We start from the raw sequence: 19,684 nt of genomic DNA on the forward strand, positions 1-19,684 counted from the left end.
CATGCATCTGCATGTAGCTAACCAATCAGGTTCAATGTTAGCTAGCTAACATTAGGCTATAACTAGCAATGCAAATGGCTCTGAGATATGAATAATATTACTACACAAATCATACACGTAACATTAGCTAGCCAGGTAGTGTTAGCTAGCTACCTAACAGTACGCTTTAACTTGAAATAAAAACAACTTTCTGACTAAATTAGAAACGTGTAATATCTGAAAATGTAGCTTGCTAGACTATCTTACCCGTATACATGGATGGATGCTTCTCCCTCTCTGTCACGGATGCCATGGTTGCCCTTAGTATGAAGATGTAATCCGGAGACAGGTGTTTTATACAGCCTCCTGTGTGTTCTCTTTTCAACTCCCTCTGCATATTTGCAATCAAAGGCCAGAATTTTCTCCATCTCCTTAGCTATCATACTCTAATTCCACCGGGCCTTCCACTGATTTCAAAACTCAGTCCTCCAGAAAGTGGAGAGCAACACTTTGATATATAAAAAAAAAGCAGCGTTAGAAAGGATTACCTACAAATACTGACCAGCTCATGTTATAGACAGAAGCGTGCTACATGGCAGACCAATCCGAACTCATCTCTCGGCATGTCCAGCCCAACCATTATCTCAGCCAATCATGGCTCGCGGGAAGGTTCCTGTCTTTTTCCATGGCTAAACCAACTAGGCTCGTAATTTAACAATTGTATTTGTATTTACAGATAGCATACACGTTTGTTATTAAGGCACATGAAAGTTCACATGTTCCAGAAGGCATTTCTGCCAAAAAACGCATTTTGATTTTTAAAAAAAAGTTTACGTTCAAATGGCTCTCCTGTGAATTAGTGACGCGCGACATACGTCTAGTTTCCTGAAACGAGTCACATATGTGCACCCCGTCATTGCTCTCGCTCTACTGTGTGTGCGTCTTGCTAGCTGTCACTCAAATGGCGAAGGGCTGCCCACGTAGGGGTACATCTAGGGAAGATGACGCCGCACAGCTTCCAAAAACAGTCACTTTCAAACTAGGGATTTCGTGGCTAATTGTGGGAATACAGTAACTCTGCTCATAGATTATGCATGTATGAACTACACATTGACACATCCATCCCAAAGCGGGAGGTTTAAAAAATACTTACTAGTCGCCAAAGTAGTGGAGCATGTCTTTAACTGACTGTTTTCAAAAAGCCCCCAAAAACTGTGAGCCAGAGAGCAAACTCTGCTTCAAATGAACCCAGCCAACATCTGCAGTGTGACAGTATTATAACATCTATGGCTTCTGACATATCAGCTTTAGGAAGGAAATGGTAAAGTCCCAAAGGCCAGAGTCACCTCCATATTTAGGGCCCAGGCTTTTGTTAGGGTAGACAGGCCTGGCTGCCAATTGTTCTCCACCCAAAATCAGTACAGCTGCAGGCATTAAATCCTGCATTTGAAGAAAGATACAAACTCTCTGGGGCCATCTGGTGGTGCAGACATTTACATTTTTGTTTTGGATGTCTTTCTCCCCAACTCTTTATGTAGGCCTATGTTTCACATTGCTTTCCTTGAATACAGAAAACACATACCTGACATCCTTTTTTAATTTTATTTATATATTTATTATTCAAAGCCACTGAACAAAACACACATCTCTCCACGGACTCAACCAGCTGGACAGCAGAAGGAACCCTTGGTTTGTCGATGGAGCAGAGGAGCTCTACCATTGTAGTGTCCACAGAGGCTACCACACAGTGGAAGGACCAGACCAGACTAACACCAGACCACCTACCAGAGGCCTACTCTGGGCTCCCAGCACAACTCAGGGCTTTGACTGAAACCAAACGCTCAGTAGAGTTCAAGTCTGTGTCTGTTACTGAAGCCAGACTGCCTCAGGACAGCCCTGATGCTGACAGCAGTCTCAGGCAGGACCAGTCAACAGATGGAAACACAGTGGGTCTCAGAGAGGACCAGTCGACAAACCGAGGCACCATGGGTCTCAGAGAGGACCAGTCGACAAACCGAGGTACTGTGGGTCTCAGAGAGGACCAGTCGACAAACCGAGGTACCGTGGGTCTCAGCGAGGACCTGTCCACAAACCGAGGTACTGTGGGTCTCAGAGAGGACCAGTCCTCAAACCGAGGTACTGTGGGTCTCAGAGAGGACCAGTCCACAAACCGAGGAACTGTGGGTCTCAGAGAGGCCCAGTCCACAAACCGAGGTACTGTGGGTCTCAGAGAGGACCAGTCCACAAACCGAGGAACCATAGATCTCAGAGAGGACCAGTCCACAAACCGAGGTACTGTGGGTCTCAGAGAGGACCAGTCCACAAACCGAGGAACTGTGGGTCTCAGAGAGGACCAGTCCACAAACCGAGGTACCGTGGGTCTCAGAGAGGACCAGTCCACAAACCGAGGAACCATGGATCTCAGAGAGGACCAGTCCACAAACCGAGGTACTGTGGGTCTCAGAGAGGACCAGTCCACAAACCAAGGTATTGTGGGTCTCAGAGAGGACCAGTCCACAAACCGAGGCACCGTGGGTCTCAGAGAGGACCAGTCCACAAACCAAGGCACCGTGGGTCTCAGAGAGGACCAGTCCACAAACCGAGGCACAATGGGTCTCAGGCAAGGACAGTCAACAGATACTCTCAGGCAGGACCAGTGGACCGACCTAGGAACCATGGCTCTCCCCATCCCTGTCCACACTGACCGCACCTACATCTCCTCCACTATGAGTCGAGCGGGAGAGAGGACCTTACTGTCTGTGACCTCCAACAGCACCTCCATGTACCCTGAGGACTCTACCTGGGGCCTCCCGACCGGCCGCACCGGCGCCGGGGCTGGGGATGTCACCGACAGGATACCCTCCACCGGACCTGACCATGGGCATGACGCTACGTCTGGGTCTGACTCTCACCCCCACTCCAACACAAACTCTTCACAAGGTAAACAACCCTCTGAAATTCCCTCTCTGTGTATATGTATGTACAGTATGTATATGTCTACCGGGGAGAATGGGATATGCAAAATACGAATTTCCATTTCTCATGTAGTAAATGGACAATAAAGTTATCTTCTTCTTCTTCTCCCTCTTCCTCTTCTTCTACTTCTTCTAAACAGAGTGGCCTGGTAGTTTTTCCTCCAGAGGGACCAACCCGCTGACTGGACCCCCCAATGTGACGACCCAACAGCAGGACCTCACCTCTCTGGTTTCGGAGGGAACCCCCCACTCCACCCCCCCTCTCAGCGTGGTTGATAACCACAGCAGACGGGACACAGACACAACAGACTCCAGTCAGCCCTCCAGAGGCAGGACGTCCCAGACAGAAGATGGGGTCCCTGATTCTTCACAGCCCCCCATCCTGTTTTCAGAAGGACCCAGCCATCCCAGCACCAACACCTCTCAGGGAGGAGATAGAGATACTCCCTCCATCCTGGTCACCGGGTCTGGGACTTCCACAGAGTCCTCCACAGGTCCCCTCAGCACCCAGGGGGGCCAGGGTGAGACAGAAGGGGTCTCATCGCTCCACACAGAGGACACTACCATCGTAGGTCTGGGTCTAACTACTGCTCCCCCGACGCTACGAGAAAATGCCACCGCCCTGGACGACTCCCTGTCCCGGTTCCTCTCAAGCCAGCCTCCCTTTGTCCCCAAGACGGAGCGGCCATCGCCAGCGGTGACCACAGAGGTCCTGGTGTCCAGCACATCCATTACCGTGACGATGACGTCACAGGTCACTGAGGAGGAGCTCAACAGAGTTACTACGGCAACCAGCACCACACTGACCCCCCCTCTGGCTACGACGAGGATGGTTCAGCTTAGCACCGCCACCTCCGTCGAGGCCCAGACTCAACCCACCACCATCCCTACCACCATTACCACTGAGACTACTCTGGGTCTCCAGACCTCGGCTTCCACCCCCCAGTGCTCGCCTACCCTTCAGACCCAGACCCAGGAGCCCTCAACGGGGGTGAGCTTCACCGAAGTGACCAGCTCCACCGATGTAACCACCTTGCACCTGGAGACCAGCACTGCCACACCAGGGAACACCACGGCCCACAACGGCCAGGCCTTCACCACCACCACTACTACAGCCTCCTCTTCCTACAGCCACAGCACCACCAGGAGCACGGTGGAACTGCACACTACAGGGAAACACACTGACAGGGGGACCACTGAGGTAGAAGTGACCACAGCTCCAATGGACATCAGATCTACACCCCAGACACCAGGTTTGTCAACAAAGCTTTGATTCTGCTAAAGTTAGTTTTGCCCTGAATTTAGCTGGAAAATTGGAATTAAGATGTGTGTATTCCCAAAACCTAATGACTGTTGTTTGGAACAATGAAGAAAATCCTAAGCAACTATGAACTGCATTGATATGAGATGCAGTACATCAGTCTGAATCCATCTCTCTTCTTTAGGTAGTGCCTGTGAGCCCAACCCCTGTCTGAACGGAGGTGGGTGTGGAGGGACCTATGGAGGGAGGGAATTCACCTGTTACTGTCTGTCAGCATGGACAGGACCTACCTGCAGTGAGGGTGAGCTCAACCTACCATTCCCAGCCATATGTTAATATGTGCGACTATCCCAGAGTCCCGGTAAGAGGACTGATAATGACCAGCAGGAGACAGGAATACAATCCACACTTCATTGCCTCACACCAGACACACACACAGCAAACAGGGATAGAGGAGGAAACTAGTGGTAGTGAATAGGGTATGTAATATTCATATGTGCCAGCATACTGAATTGTAATTGGATGCATTCTACCGTCGTATCATACTGCGCTATGATTGGTTAAGACCACCCAGGTGGTGAGGTCATCTTCAAGATGATCATGGCTGGAGACACATGAACATAAATGTCCTGTGGGAGAGAGGCAGGTTGAGGTTTCCAGGGTAAGAGTAGTGAAGAAGTTGTAATATGCTAAGGCAGTGAAGAAAGTGGAGTAAGATGGGTCAAGGGGGAGGAGTGGTGAGAGTAGTAGGTATGTACCAGTACAGAGGGATAGGCCAACAAGTGATATGTTTCAGTAAGATTGGATTTTTAGCATTTATAGCAATGGTTATTAATTGTACTGCAGGGATGGAACCTAAGTCGAAGAAAATTGAGGTTGTGGTGGCAGCTGCAGAGAGGTATTTGGGTATGTAGTGTTAGATGGTAGGGTATTTCTTTATTTTATTTTTCAAGCAAAATATAAGGGAGTTGTACTCTAGTCTAGTAAGTGGCAGTAATGCAACAAATTGGATGCCAACCGCCGTTAAACCTCATCGAAGAAGAAGAACACATGAACATGCCAGTTATAGCTAGCTAATAAAGAGCTACATTTATAAAGATCCTGTCGTGCTGCATTTTATTATTTTGTACAAAGCATACAAAACAAGACATGGTGTCAGAGTAAAAGGACTAAAATATGGATTTTGCTGGAGTTCCTTCACCTCGAATGGATTGGGGGTCTACAAATCTACCCGATGCATGGCGTAAGTTCAAACAGCATGTGGAGCTAATGTTCACGGGTCCTCTGAAGGAAAGAGGAGAAGAGGAAAAGTGCAGCTACCTGCTCCTCTGGATCGGTGAAAAAGGGAGAGACATTAACAACACATGGACACTTACCGAGGCTGAATCAAAGGTACTGAAAACATACTACGATCGTTTTGAAGCATATGTGGTGCCAAAGACCAATACAATTTTCGCTAGGTACAAATTCCATGAGAAAGTACAGGGAGCTAGCGAATCGTTTGAACAGTTTTGTCACTGAGCTGCGTCTGCTTGTGAAAGACTGTGATTATGCAAACAAGGATGAGAGGGTCAGGGACCGTATTGTATTTGGAATACACTCACCGCGAGTGAGAGAGAAACTTTTGAATGTTGGGTCTGCGCTAACGCTGGACAAAGCTAAGATCTCACGAGCTAGCACAGGTTCAGATGAAAAGCATTTCGGGCGGCAGCACGAGCGCATCACGTGAACAATCAGTGCACGCAGTCAGGCAGACATCAAAGCACACCTCCGGTGCCCAGAGAGCATGTTTCAGAACAGAGCAACACAAACTCCAAACGCCCCAAAACATGTGGATATTGTGGATGCTAAGTGCATGGCGAACAGGGAAATTGCCCAGCTAAAGGCAAACAGTGTACTAAATGTGTAAAATGGAATCACTTCGCAAAAATGTGCAAAACAGTACATACAGTGAGTGAAGATGAAATGTCAATCAAAGAGTCAAATGCTGATGAACTGTTTATTGATTCAGTGACACAGAAAAGTCAGAGACAGAGCAAGCCTTTGTTGACATTGAGATAGGAACACAAGGCACAGAGCTAAAGTTCAAACTAGACACTGGTGCACAAGAAAACATTATTCCTCTGATTAAGTACCAAAGCGCATACTGACAGGTTATGGTGGTGAACAGCTCCCAGTAAAAGGCACATGCACTAGGAAAGTGACATGATGTTGGACTTTTACATTGTTGACACTCGAGCACCTGCAGTGCTAGGTCTTAAAGCATGTTTAGACATGGACCTCATCAAGCTAGTTTTATCAGTGACAGCACCAGTAGAGATAGAGAATGTCATGGAGGAGTTTGCTGATGTTTTTACAGGAATATGACTATTCCCAGGAGAATGTACCATTCACCTTGACCCAGACGCAACCCCTGTGGTCTACCCACTGAGAAAGATTCCCCTTGCTCTCCGCGCCTGTCTGAAGAAAGAGTTGGAGAGCATGGAGCAATCTGACATCGTCACCAAGGTTTTTTATTTTTTTATTTCACCTTTATTTAACCAGGTAAGCCAGTTGAGACAAGTTCTCATTTACAACTGCGACCTGGCCAAGATAAAGCAAAGCAGTGCGATAAAAACAACAACACAGAGTTACATATGGGGTAAAACAAAACATGAAGTCAAAAATACCACAGAAAAAATATATACAGTGTATGCAAATGTAGCAAGTTATGGAGGTAAGGCAATAAATAGGCCATAGTGCAAAATAATTACAATTAGTATTAACACTGGAATGATAGATGTGCAAGAGATGATGTGCAAATAGAGATACTGGGGTGCAAATGAGCAAAATAAATAACAATATGGGGATGAGGTAGTTGAGTGGGCTAATTTCAGAAGGGCTGTGTACAGGTGCAGTGATCGGTAAGGTGCTCTGACAACTGATGCTTAAAGTTAGTGAGGGAGATAAGAGTCTCCAGCTTCAGAGATTTTTGCAGTTCGTTCTAGTCATTGGCAGCAGAGAACTGGAAGGAATGGCGGCCAAAGGAGGTGTTGGCTTTGGGGATGACCAGTGAGATATACCTGCTGGAGCGCATACTACGGGTGGGTGTTGCTATGGTGACCAATGAGCTAAGATAAGGCGGAGATTTGCCTAGCAGTGATTTATAGATGACCAGGAGCCAGTGGGTTTGGCGACGAATATGTAGTGAGGACCAGCCAACAAGAGTGTACAGGTCACAGTGGTGGGTAGTATATGGGGCTTTGGTGACAAAACGGATGGCACTGTGATAGACTACATCCAATTTGCTGAGTAGAGTGTTGGAGGCTATTTTGTAAATGACATCGCCGAAGTCAAGGATCGGTAGGATAGTCAGTTTTACGAGGGCATGTTTGGCAGCATGAGTGAAGGAGGCTTTGTTGCGAAATAGGAAGCCGATTCTAGATTTAACTTTGGATTGGAGATGCTTAATGTGAGTCTGGAAGGAGAGTTTACAGTCTAACCAGACACCTAGGTATTTGTAGTTGTCCACATACTCTAGGTCAGACCTGTCGAGAGTAGTGATTCTAGTCGGGTGGGCGGGTGCCAGCAGCGTTCAATTGAAGAGCATGCATTTAGTTTTACTAGCGTTTAAGAGCAGTTGGATGCTACGGAAGGAGTGTTGTATGGCATTGAAGCTCGTTTGGAGGTTTGTTAACACAGTGTCCAATGAAGGGCCAGATGTATACAAAATGGTGTTGTCTGCGTAGAGGTGGATCTGAGAGTCACCAGCAGCAAGATCGACATCATTGATATACACAGAGAAAAGAGTTGATCCAAGAATTTAACCCTGTGGCACCCCCATAGAGACTGCCATAGGTCTAGACAACAGGCCCTCCGATTTGACACATTGAACTCTATCTGAGAAGTAGTTGGTGAACCAGGCGAGGCAGTCATTTGAGAAACCAAGGCTATTTAGTCTGCCAATAAGAATGCGGTGGTTGACAGAGTCGAAAGCCTTGGCCAGGTCGATGAAGACGGCTGCACAGTACTGTCTATTATCGATCGCGGTTATAATATTGTTTAGGACATTGAGCGTGGCTGAGGTGCACCCATGACCAGCTCGGAAACCGGATTGCATAGCGGAGAAGGTATGGTGGGATTCGAAATGGTCGGTGATCTGTTTGTTAACTTGGCTTTCAAAAACGTTCAAAAGGCAGGGCAGGATGGATATACAGTGGGGAGAACAAGTATTTGATACACTGCCGATTTTGCAGGTTTTCCTACTTACAAAGCATGTAGAGGTCTGTAATTTTTATCATAGGTACACTTCAACTGTGAGAGACAAGTTGCAGCGGAGGGTGCAGAGCTGGTGGCCGGGGTAGTGGTAGCCAGGTGAAAAGCATGGCCAGCCATAGCAAAATGCTTGTTGAAATTCTCGATTATTGTAGATTTATCGGTGGTGATAGTGTTTCCTAGCCTCAGTGCAGTGGGCAGCTGGGAGGAGGTGCTCTTATTCTCCAAAACTTTTTGGAGTTAGTGCTACAGGATGCACATTTCTGTTTGAAAAAGCTAGCCTTTGCTTTCCTAACTTCCCTGAAAAGTTGCATATCGCGGGGGCTATTCAATGCTAATGCAGTACGCCACAGGATGTTTTTGTGCTGGTCAAGGGCAGTCAAGTCTGAGGAGAACCAGGGGCTATATCTGTTCTTAGTTCTGAATTTTCTGAATGGGGCATGCTTATTTAAGATTGAAAGGAAAGCACTTTTAAAGAACAACCAGGCATCCTCTACTGACGGAATGAGATCGATATCCATCCACGATACCTAGGCCAGGTCAATTAGGAAGGCCTGCTCGCTAAAGTGTTTTAGGGAGCGTTTGACAGTGATGAGGGGTGGTTGTTTGACCGTGGACCCGTTACGGACGCAGGCAATAAGGCAGTGATCGCTGAGATCCTGGTTGAAGACAGCGGAGGTGTATTTAGAGGGTAAGTTAGTCAGGATGATATCTATGAGGGTGCCCATGTTTACGGCTTTAGGGTTGTACCTGGTAGATTCCTTGATAATTTGTGTGAGATTGAGGGCATCTAGTTTGGATTGTAGGATGGCCGGGGTGTTAAGCATATCCCAGTTTAGGTCACCAAGCAATACGAACTCTGAGGATAGATGGGGGGCAATCAATTCACATATGGTGTCCAGGGCACAGCTGGGGGCTGAGGGGGGTCTGTAGCAAGTGGCAACAGTGAGGGACTTATTTCTGGAAATGTGGATTTTTAGAAGTAGGAGCTCAAACTTTTTGGGCACAGACCTGGATAGTATGATAGAGCTCTGCAGGCTATCTCTACAGTAGATTGCAACTCCACCCCCTTTGGCAGTTCTATCTAGATGGAAAATGTTGTAGTTGGGGATGGACATTTCTGAATTTTTGATGGCCTTCCTAAGCCAGGATTCAGACACTGCTAGAACATCAGGGTTGGCGGAGTGTGCTAACCAGTGAATAACTCAAACTTAGGGAGGAGGCTTCTGATGTTAACGTGCAGAAAACCAAGGCTTTTACGGTTACAGAAGTCAACAAATGATAACTCCTGGGGAGTAGGAGTGATACTGGGGACTGCAGGGCCTGGGTTAGCCTCTACATCACCAGAGGAACAGAGGAGGACTAGAATAAGGATACGGCTAAAGGCTTTAAGAACTGGTCTTCTAGTGCGTTGGGTACAGAGAATAAAGGGGGCAGATTTCCGGGCGTTGTAGAATAGATTCAGGGCATTATGTACATGGAAGGATATGAGTACAGTGGAGGTAAACCTAAGCGTTGGGTAACAATGAAAGAGATAGCATCACTGGAGGCACCAATTGAGCCGGTCTCGGCGTGTATGGGGGGTGGAACAAAGGAGCTATTTGAAGCAGTTTGAGAATGACTTGGGGTTCTATATTGAAATTGTATAATAAGAACTAACTGGAACAGCAATAGGCAAGGCATATTGACATGGGAGAGAGGCATAAAGCAATCACAGGTGTTATTAGAGAAAGCTAAGACAACAACTGGTAATGGCGATGAAAGTTTGGGCTGAGGCTAAACAGATAAACAGGACAGGGTACCGTGTAAAGGAACAGTCCAGCAGGCATCAGCTGTGCAGCTGAGTGATCGTAAGGTCTAGTGAACAGCAATATGTGAGTCCGAGAGCAGTTCGAATTGGTGCTAAAGCACAGCGAGCAGGAAGCACGGCTGTTGTTGTTTTTTTTTTTTTTTTCTCGGGGGGAATGGATCAGCTTAATATTGCAGATAGATTGTATCTTCTATCAATGTAATTGTCTGCATCACTTCCAATCCCCCATGTTTATTTTTATTTTTTATATATATATTCCCCTTTATTACTTTTCAACCCCACCATCCTTTCCCTACTTGGAGTAAATTAGTGAACAACAACGCCCAGGCCTCTACTTCCGGTCTATACTTACTATCTACACCTTATGGACAGAGTTAATTTTACAATAATTCTATATATATATATATATATATATATATTTTTTTTTTGCTCCTGAACTTCTTCTACTCTCAACCTCTCTGATCATTTTCATGATGTCCATCCGGTTTGCTTCTAAATGCCATATCTTTCTAACTGTGCTCTTTCCCAAAAGCTCCCAACATACAACCTATATACTTATTATGGACACAGTATGCTTACATTATTAGCTATCTTTGTTATTATTTGTTTTTATTTGTTATTAGTCCCATCCTTCAACTCTATTTAATACCTCCCATCTATCTCTTAACACCATCCATATAGGATTTCTATTTGCCATATATATTTCAACTGTACTGTGATGTTTTACAAAAGTTCTGAACCTTTCTATTCTCATTGCTTCTACAGATTGTGAATTAAAAATAAACATTTTTGCTAAAAGTATTATTATATTATTGATTGATTGACTATGACTTTTCAGATCACCCAGTAATGTTATCTGCAAGGTTAGTTCCAGGTAAATATTGCACGGCTGTTGTTTGCGTGTGCTAGCGGGCCGGGGCTAGCAGATGGATCTTCGTGGTCGTCGCAACGGGAAGCCTGTTGAAACCATAGACGATTACATCGGCAGACCAGTCGTGATGGATCGGCGGGACTCCGTGTCGACTCTAGGAGGTCCTGTCCGGTTGATAGAGAGGTAGATAGCCAGGAGATATGCCTGACTCGAGGCTAGCTCCAGGCTGATTAGCCAACAACAACATTCATTTGGTTTCGGCTAGCTAGTTGCGATGATCAGGTGTTAAAGGTCCAGTGATTTAGTGATTCTGGCAGAAAATCCGATATGTTCTGGGTCGATAACGCGCTGTGCAGACAGTGCAGACTGGCCGATAATAGTCCAGGCTAGAGCTGGCTGGTAGGTAGTGCAGGCCACGGACAATGGTGAAAAACCGCTAACGGTGGCTAATAGCAAGTAGCTAGTTAGCTGGCTACTCCCGTCCGGTAGACAAAGAGGTAGATAACCGGGATATGGGCCTGGCTCAAGGCTAACTGGTGCTTGCTTCGGGGGCAGTGGTGATTAGCCTACAGCAACATCCATTCGGTTGCGGCTAGCTAGTTGCGATCCGGTGTTAGGGTCCAGTGATTCAGTTATTCCGGCAGAAAATCCGATGTTCTGGGTGAAAACCGCTAACAGTGGCTAATAGCAAGTAGCTAGTTGGCTGGCTAGCTAGTTTCAACTGGAGATTCTAGATAAAGGTGAGTAAATAATAGAATCCGTTCCACATTGAGTGAGGCGGGTTGCAGGAAAGTATATTTAGTAGAAGGATGAAAAGTGTGATAGGGAAATATGTTCAAAAAATAAAAAAAACTGGCTATTTACACGGACACACAACAAAGAACACAACCGCACTGCTACGCCATCTTGGAACAGAACCGACAGATTGGGTCTACGCATTAGCGGTGGTGGAGAAACCACGCACAGGCAAGCTCAGAGTATGTCTCGGCCCAAGAGACTTGAACAAGGTTATCAAACGGCCCCATTACCCCTTACCGACGCTAGATGGCATCACACACAAGCTAGCGGGAGCACGCTACTTCAGTGTCATGGACGCCAGATCAGGCTACTGAGCTATCAAGCTCACAGAAGAGTCATCTAAGCTCACAACGTTCAACACACCGTTTGGACGCTACAGGTTTCGTTGCCTGCCTTTTGGGATTATCTCAGCCCAAGACAAGTTTCAGCGAAAGATCGACGAGGTGTTACGAAGGCCTCGACGGAGTTGTGGCAATTGTGGACGACATCCTTGTCTATGGTCGAACCAAAGAGGAACACGACAGAAACCTCAGCGCGATGCTGCAAATGTCCCGCGAGAGAGGAGTCCGGCTCAACCCTGAGAAGAGCACAGTCTGCGCTACAAAGGTCAGCTACTTCGGACATCTTCTCACAGCGAATGGAATCAAGGCAGATCCGCAGAAGATCTCAGCCATAAAGGAAATGGAGCCACCCAAGAACCACGCAGAGCTGGAAACAGTGCTTGGCATGGTCAACACCTTAGCGAAGTTCGCACCCAGCCTCTCCAATGCTAATGCACCCCTGCGTCAGCTACTAAAGCAGTCCAGTGAGTTCCTCTGGGACAAGCAACACGACATGGCTTTCCCGAAAGTGAAAGACTTGATCACGAGAGAACCAGGACCAATCCTTGCCTACTACGACCCTATCAAAGAGCTCAGACTCCAGGTGGACGCGTCGAAGTATGGACTAGGTGCAGTGCTACTGCAAGAAGGAAAACCATTCGGCTACGCTTCCAAATCTCTCACAGACTGTGAAATCAACTACGCTCAAATCGAAAAGGAGCTGTATGCCATTCTGTTCGGATGTAAGCGTTTCCATGAGTATGTCTATGGACGACAAGTCATTGTGGAATCAGACCACATGCCCCTTGAGTCAATCATGAGGAAACCGTTAGCCGCAGCCCCGCCAAGGCTACAGAGAATGATCCTTCAACTACAAAAATACGACTTCACAATCACTCACCGTCCAGGCAAAGACATCCCTGTAGCAGACACAGAATCATTTTCAAAGGAGAGAAAATGATCATTCCTACCAGTCTCAGAGAAGAGATTTTGACAAAGATCCATGCTGGACACATGGGCATGGAAAAGTGCAAACAGAGAGCACAGGACATTTTGTTTTGGCCCAGAATGTGCAAACAAATAGAGGACATGGTTGGTAAATGCCCCACCTGTCTTGAACGACGCCCCTCAAACACCAAAGAGCCAATGTTACCTCACTGTATCCCAGACCGACCCTGGCAGGTCGTGGCAACTGATCTGTTCACCTGGAACAACGAGGACTACATTATAACAGTGGACTACTACAGCAGATACTTCGAACTAAACAAGCTTCACAGCACCACATCTGAAGCTGTGATACACAAGCTGAAAGCAGTCTTTGCCAGGCATGGCATTGTAGAGATTTTAATATCTGACAATTGCCCATGTTACAAATCAAATGAGTTTGAATCCTTCACAAAAGCATGGGAGTTCACACACTTCACCACAAGCCCACATTACCCTCAAAGTATTGGCCTTGCTGAAAAATCTGTGCAGATTGCTAAGTCACTCATGGACAAAGTAAAAGCAGACAAGCGAGACCCCTACCTCAGTCTCCTTGAATACCGCAACACTCCAGTTGACAACTTCAAATCACCAGCCCAGCTGTTGATGAGCCGCAGACTTCGCTCAAGCCTTCCCAGCACCAACCAGCAGCTGCAACCTGAGGTCGTCAGCTACAAGGAAATGCATGCAAAACTTGCACAGAGACAACAACACCAAAAGCGATACTACGACAGGTCAGCCAGACCACTGCCACCACTGAACGACGGAGAGTCAGTTAGAATCCAGGAGCATGGCCACTGGAAGCCAGCAGTCGTCATCCAACCAGCTGACACTGAACGTTCATATCACGTTCGCACCGCAGAAGGAGCGGTGTACCGCCGCAATTGTCGTCACCTACTGAACACAAAAGAACAACACACTTTCGAGATGAACTGTTCCCCTGAAAGAGAACGGGATGGACTAAACACAGACACAACACAACATACACCATACTTACCTGCAACACCACAAGAACTGTTGACTGACACAGAAGCTTGCTCAGCTTCATATCACACAAGGTCAGGAAGAGAGGTCAAGCCTAGAGCTGTCCTAGACCTGTGAAATGTAAAAGGGTGTAGGCGGATCGCTGCACTAAAAGAGTTCCGGACTGTAAACTTGTTATTGAAAAGTTAACTTGAAATGCTTTGGTATTGTATTTGAGTTGAGATGTCATTGCTACAGTGAAAAGCTGAGTTGCTGAGAAATATTTGTTCTAAAAGTAACAGTATGCTGAATCATTGTTTCAGTCTGTTATGTTGATGCAGTTGGTGCAGTATAAATGGTTACTTACCTCGAGTTCAAACTACAGAGCATGTATGCAAAAGAAACGCTTAAAATATGTAGAACAGGGGGATGTAATATTCATATTTGTCAGCATACTGAATTGTATTTGGATGCATTATACTGTCTTATCATACTGTGCTATGATTGGTTAAGACCACCCAGGTGGTGAGGTCATCTTCAAGATGATCATGGCCAGAGACACATGAACATGCCAGTTATAGCTAGCTAATAAAGAGCTACGTTTATAAAGATCCTGTCGTGCTGCATTTTATTATTTTATACAAAGCATACAAAACAAGACAGTGATAGTGGATTTCTGTAATGGAACAGAAAGGGTAATGTATTACACAACAGTAATAACGATGATGGCTAGAAGCGAGGTAGCATGTAGCATAGGCTAGAGGTAATAGCACAGGTATATAACAGTATAGCACCATTGAACATGGCATAGCAGGTAGCAGGTATTAGCATAGCATACCAATAGGCTTAACACAGTGCACAGTAAATACAAGGCAACTAGCGTTAGCAAGGCTAGCAGCATTTACTAGTATGGCTAACATAGCAGACAGGCTAGGCTACACAATATGCTAAGCTAGGCTAGTAGGTATGGGCCAATAGGTACAATATAAACAACACCATTAGCGGTAGTGGGTTAGCATGCTATGTGGCAAACAAGGCTAATATGTAAACAGAAGCCATGTTGGATAAGGCCATGGGGGCTGCCATCTTAAGTTGCGTGAAACAATAACAACAGGCCCATAAAGGTAATGAGCCTATGCTGTACTGCCTGACCTGAACATAAGCAAAATATTATATATTATATATTATTATATATTACACATGAAGGTTTCAATACACCCAAACCCAGTGAAGTCCACTTATTCTGTCATGTATGCGCTAACACAGGGAAAGTCCAGTGGAGAGAAGGGAGGGTCCAGAGGTCCTGCTGTGCGATGTGCAGGGCAGAGGTTTATGAGAGAGGTCCTCACTCTGCCACTGCTTTCTGGAGACTGAGTTCAGAGACAAAAGCAGATAGGGCCTGTGATTGGCTGGCCCCAGTCAGCTGACTTGTTCAGGCGAGTTAGATAAGGCGACCCTAGCAACCTGGCCTAGTAACAGAGGTGTGAACAGCCTGTTTACAACCCATAGGGGGATGGATGCCTATTGCAGCAGCTAGAGAGCCCTGAAGTTTGTCTCTTGTCCCAAGACCAGAGAGAGGTTTTAGTGAGGGTTTAATGATTAAAGTTTTGTACAGTTCAAATCAAACAGTTGTGTTGACCTGATCTCTGTCATCTGGCCTCTGTCAGTTGTCCTCTGTCAGTTGTCCTCTGTCAGTTGTCCTCTGTCCATGTCCTCTGTCAGCTGTCCTCTGTCTCTGTATCTTTGTTGCTTTGTTTGTCCAGATGTGAAAATATGTGTATATTGCTGATGGTATTCACTATAGTCATCTTGTCCTTTATGTTCACACTGCCCTCTCTGTCCTTTGTCTCTGCTGTGTCCAGATGTGGATGAGTGTGAGAGTGGCCCCGGCCCCTCGGGCCCCTGTCCCAGTGACTCTACGTGTGTTAACACCAGGGGCTCCTTCAGCTGTGAGTGTCCCCTGGGCCTTGACATTGAGAACGGACGAGACTGCACGCGAGGTACGGCTAAACAAACAGTACATACAGCCTTTATTTACAGTCTCATATGACGATAAAAATATAAACAATATTTAGGTATTTATTTTTGGGGTGATTTTAAAGTAAGACAGTTGCACTGCTAATCATACAACTAAACATACATACTTTATTTAGAAGTCTCATATCATATGACAATATAAACAATATGTAGGGCCTTATATTGTTATATTAGATCAGGTTATGGTTTAGGTTATGTCAGGGATCATCAACTAGATTCAGCCACGGGCCTATTTTTTTCATAAGCAGATGGTTGGGGGCGGAACATAATTACAAATAATTTGTTGACTGCAAATTGACCGCAAGAAGCCCAAACAGAAATAATATTTCACTAAAACATAATCATACTTGGGAACAGATTTCCAAAATTAAAATCACTTGGAGTTGATTTCCTGGTGTTTTTACAGTATTTTATGTCCAACAATGAAAATTATAAATAATGCAAAATATTTATTTTTAAAAATGTGCTCAGAAAACTTGTGGGCGGGGGGCAAATAAAACCGCCCACGGGCCAAATTCGACGCATGGGCCGCCAGTTGGGGGACCCTGGGTTATGTTATTAGGTAATGATAAGACACTACTGATCGTATTGATGTATTTATTCACAATAAAGGGTTAGCTATATTTAATTAGTTGAAAGAAACGACTGTAAACTTTAGAGACAGTGTCTTGAACCTTAGTTAACCACAGTGTCCGTTTATCTCTGCAGCAAAGACATTCTTAGGGACGTTCAGTGTCAACAACTCTTACTATGACCCACTGCTCTCCAGGAGCACCACACTGCATGAGATCCAGAGAGAGATCAACCAGCTGGTAAGGACAGGGACACGGTGGGAAGTAGAGTTGCAAAAGGAGGGAATATTCCCTGTAACCAGTAATTTTGGAATCTTTCAAGAATGTTGGTATGTTTGCTAGATTTCCGGGAGTTTTGCAACCCTAGTGTGGAGAGAGGTATGACTCTATCACTGACATTGTATATTGTGTATTTGTTGTAGTGAGGTAGCAAACCTCTTCAATCAATATAATAGATGTATTAGGAATATAATAATATTTAGCCCACACCCTTTTCTCCCCTATATTTTATTTATTTATTTTTTTTACAGCTCAACGCCTCACTATCAAATCTGCGTGGTTACCAGCGCTCTACTTTGAGTAAAAAGTGAGTTTCTTATTCCCCCGTATGATTGGCTTTGCACTTACCAATTTCTGAATGCATGACAACATGCATGACAACATTGTATGTAAAGTGTAATCAAAAATCAAGCAGGACCAAGGAATATATTTAAAATGTCTTTATTGTAATGGATGTTCAATATAACAACAACTCTGACGCTTTTCGGATTTTAAATCCAGTTTGCTGTGATGTGTGTTCCAGAGGGGAGGACGGGGCCCGTATCTCTGCTGTCAACATGTTCTCCCTCTCTACTGACGTGACCAGCTCTGAGGTCTACCACAGCATACAGAGATCTCTGAACAACTGTAACAGCACTGCTGGACACTGCAGAGTGGTGGTCACTCACCAGCTCTCTTATCAAGGTACAGCACTCTCTACCTCCCTCCGTCTTGCACTCTCATTTTCTTTTCATTTTTTCATTTAGCAGACGCTCTTATCCCGAGCGACTTACAGTAGCAATTAGGGTTAAGTGCCTTGCTCAAGGGCACATCGACAGATTTTTCATCTAGTCAACTCAGGGATTTGAACCAGCGACCTTGCGGTTAATTGCCCAGCACGCTTAACCACTAGGCTACCTGCCGCCCCTCTCATCCTCCTCCATACATCATCCTCAGTCCTCCTCCCTCGTCTTCATGACCAATCCTCTCCTCTTTACTCTAACCCTAACTCCAACCCTGAATGACTATAACAGCACCGCTGGTCACGGCAGAGTGGTGGTCACTCACCAGCTCACGGTAACAGCACTCTCTACCTCCGTCTTTCTCGCTCAACTTCCTCCATCCTCCGTCTTCCCCTCTCTTTCACCCTCAGCTTCATGACCCATCCTCACCTCTTTCCCCCTAACCCCAGTCTTAAAGGAGTAGTTCATCCTAATTTCAAAATTACATATTTGTTTTGTTACCTTGTAAGCAGCCTGTGGGGACAAAAGCAGAACGCAATCCATGCTTTGGGTTTGTGTACACCGTCATTGCCACCATCTGCTAACTTTAGCATTTTGTAGCCCAAAAAATGATGGAAGTCAATGTATGACATTAGCATGTTTTACATTTCATACCTGACCCTGCTACAACCATCCTAACCTACCCCTCTCCTAACTATGCCCCTCAGTTGAGAGTCTGTGTCTGGCCCAGAACACCCAGTGTCACCTAGAGCGTTCCTTCTGTACCGACTCCAATGGGACAGCCTACTGCCAGTGTCAACCAGGGTACTTCAAACTCAACCCTGAGGACCAGTCCTGCCTAGGTGAGGCCTGGAACGGGGATAAGGTGGAGGGTAGTCCTCCGTCTTGCATAGGTGAGGCCTGGAAGGGTGGAGCAAGCAGATGTTAGAGCAGGGGTGTCAAACTCATTTTAGCTCAGGGGCCACATGGAGGAAAATCTATTCCCAAGTGGGCCGGACCGGTAAAATCATGGTATATATAACTTAAAAACAACAACTTCAGATTGTTTTCTTTGTTTTAATACTATCAACATAAAACATAAAGCTGGAGCCTGAGGACAGTGTGTCCAAAATAGTACAAGCACAACATCACTATTAATCATAAAACACCTGAAGTTTATTTGAAAATTCTAAAGAAAAAGAACACACAAAAACACAATGCCTCAGTGATTCACATAACTGTTTCACAGATCACAGAACTATATCAGGGTGTCATTTCTCAGGCAGAAATGTAGATACAAATAATGAAATCCTGTTCCCCAAACAAGTGCAAGAACCACAGAGTCAAGAATAGGTTAAATATACAAATAAAATAAAAGCAATTAAAAACAATAGCACATCAACATAAAAACATACAAACATAAAGCTGGAGCCTGAGGACAGTGTGTCCAAAAGCACAACATCACTATTAATCATAAAACACCTCAAGTTATTTTAAATTCTGAGGACAAACAACACACAAACACACAATGCCTCAGTGATTCACAGAAGTATATCACAGATCACAGAACTATATCAGGGTGTCTCATGCAGCACTTTAAGTGGGGTTGCATAGTTTATTTGACTCCTGATACCTGGCATCTTTAGCTTTCACCAGCGCATCAATATCAGGCGTCACATCCTGAGTGGCAGCCAACTTCAGGATGTGATTCAAGTGCTTGTGCGTGAGCCTTGAGCGCAGCTTTGTTTTATTTATGCTCATTACAGAGAACTTGCTCACAAAGATATGTGGTTCCAAACATACACAACAGTTTTGCAGCGAGGGCTGTCAAGTTGGGGTAACCTGGCAAGAGATTCTGATAAAATGTGTCCAAGCCAGCT

At 45.5% G+C, this 19,684-nt stretch overlaps 1 protein-coding gene across 3 annotated transcripts in view; it reads left to right on the plus strand.

Moving 5' to 3' along the window:
• The window catches only part of LOC121555167 (protein HEG), a 44,364-nt gene that overhangs the window by 19,766 nt on the left and 4,914 nt on the right, over positions 1-19,684 (plus strand). For 2 of the 3 annotated variants that reach the window (XM_041868989.2, XM_041868991.2), the window contains exons 2-9: positions 1,606-2,919; positions 3,095-4,207; positions 4,400-4,516; positions 16,078-16,215; positions 16,961-17,064; positions 17,355-17,410; positions 17,627-17,787; positions 18,533-18,718. In XM_041868989.2, the coding sequence (XP_041724923.1) occupies positions 1,606-2,919; positions 3,095-4,207; positions 4,400-4,516; positions 16,078-16,215; positions 16,961-17,064; positions 17,355-17,410; positions 17,627-17,787; positions 18,533-18,718 (3,189 nt within the window). The remainder of the gene's footprint in view (positions 1-1,605; positions 2,920-3,094; positions 4,208-4,399; positions 4,517-16,077; positions 16,216-16,960; positions 17,065-17,354; positions 17,411-17,626; positions 17,788-18,532; positions 18,719-19,684) is intronic. The other variant, XM_041868990.2, reaches the window with a different exon arrangement.

Source organism: Coregonus clupeaformis, chromosome 40 (genome assembly GCF_020615455.1).
Source record: "Coregonus clupeaformis isolate EN_2021a chromosome 40, ASM2061545v1, whole genome shotgun sequence".
NCBI classification, from domain to species: domain Eukaryota; kingdom Metazoa; phylum Chordata; class Actinopteri; order Salmoniformes; family Salmonidae; genus Coregonus; species Coregonus clupeaformis.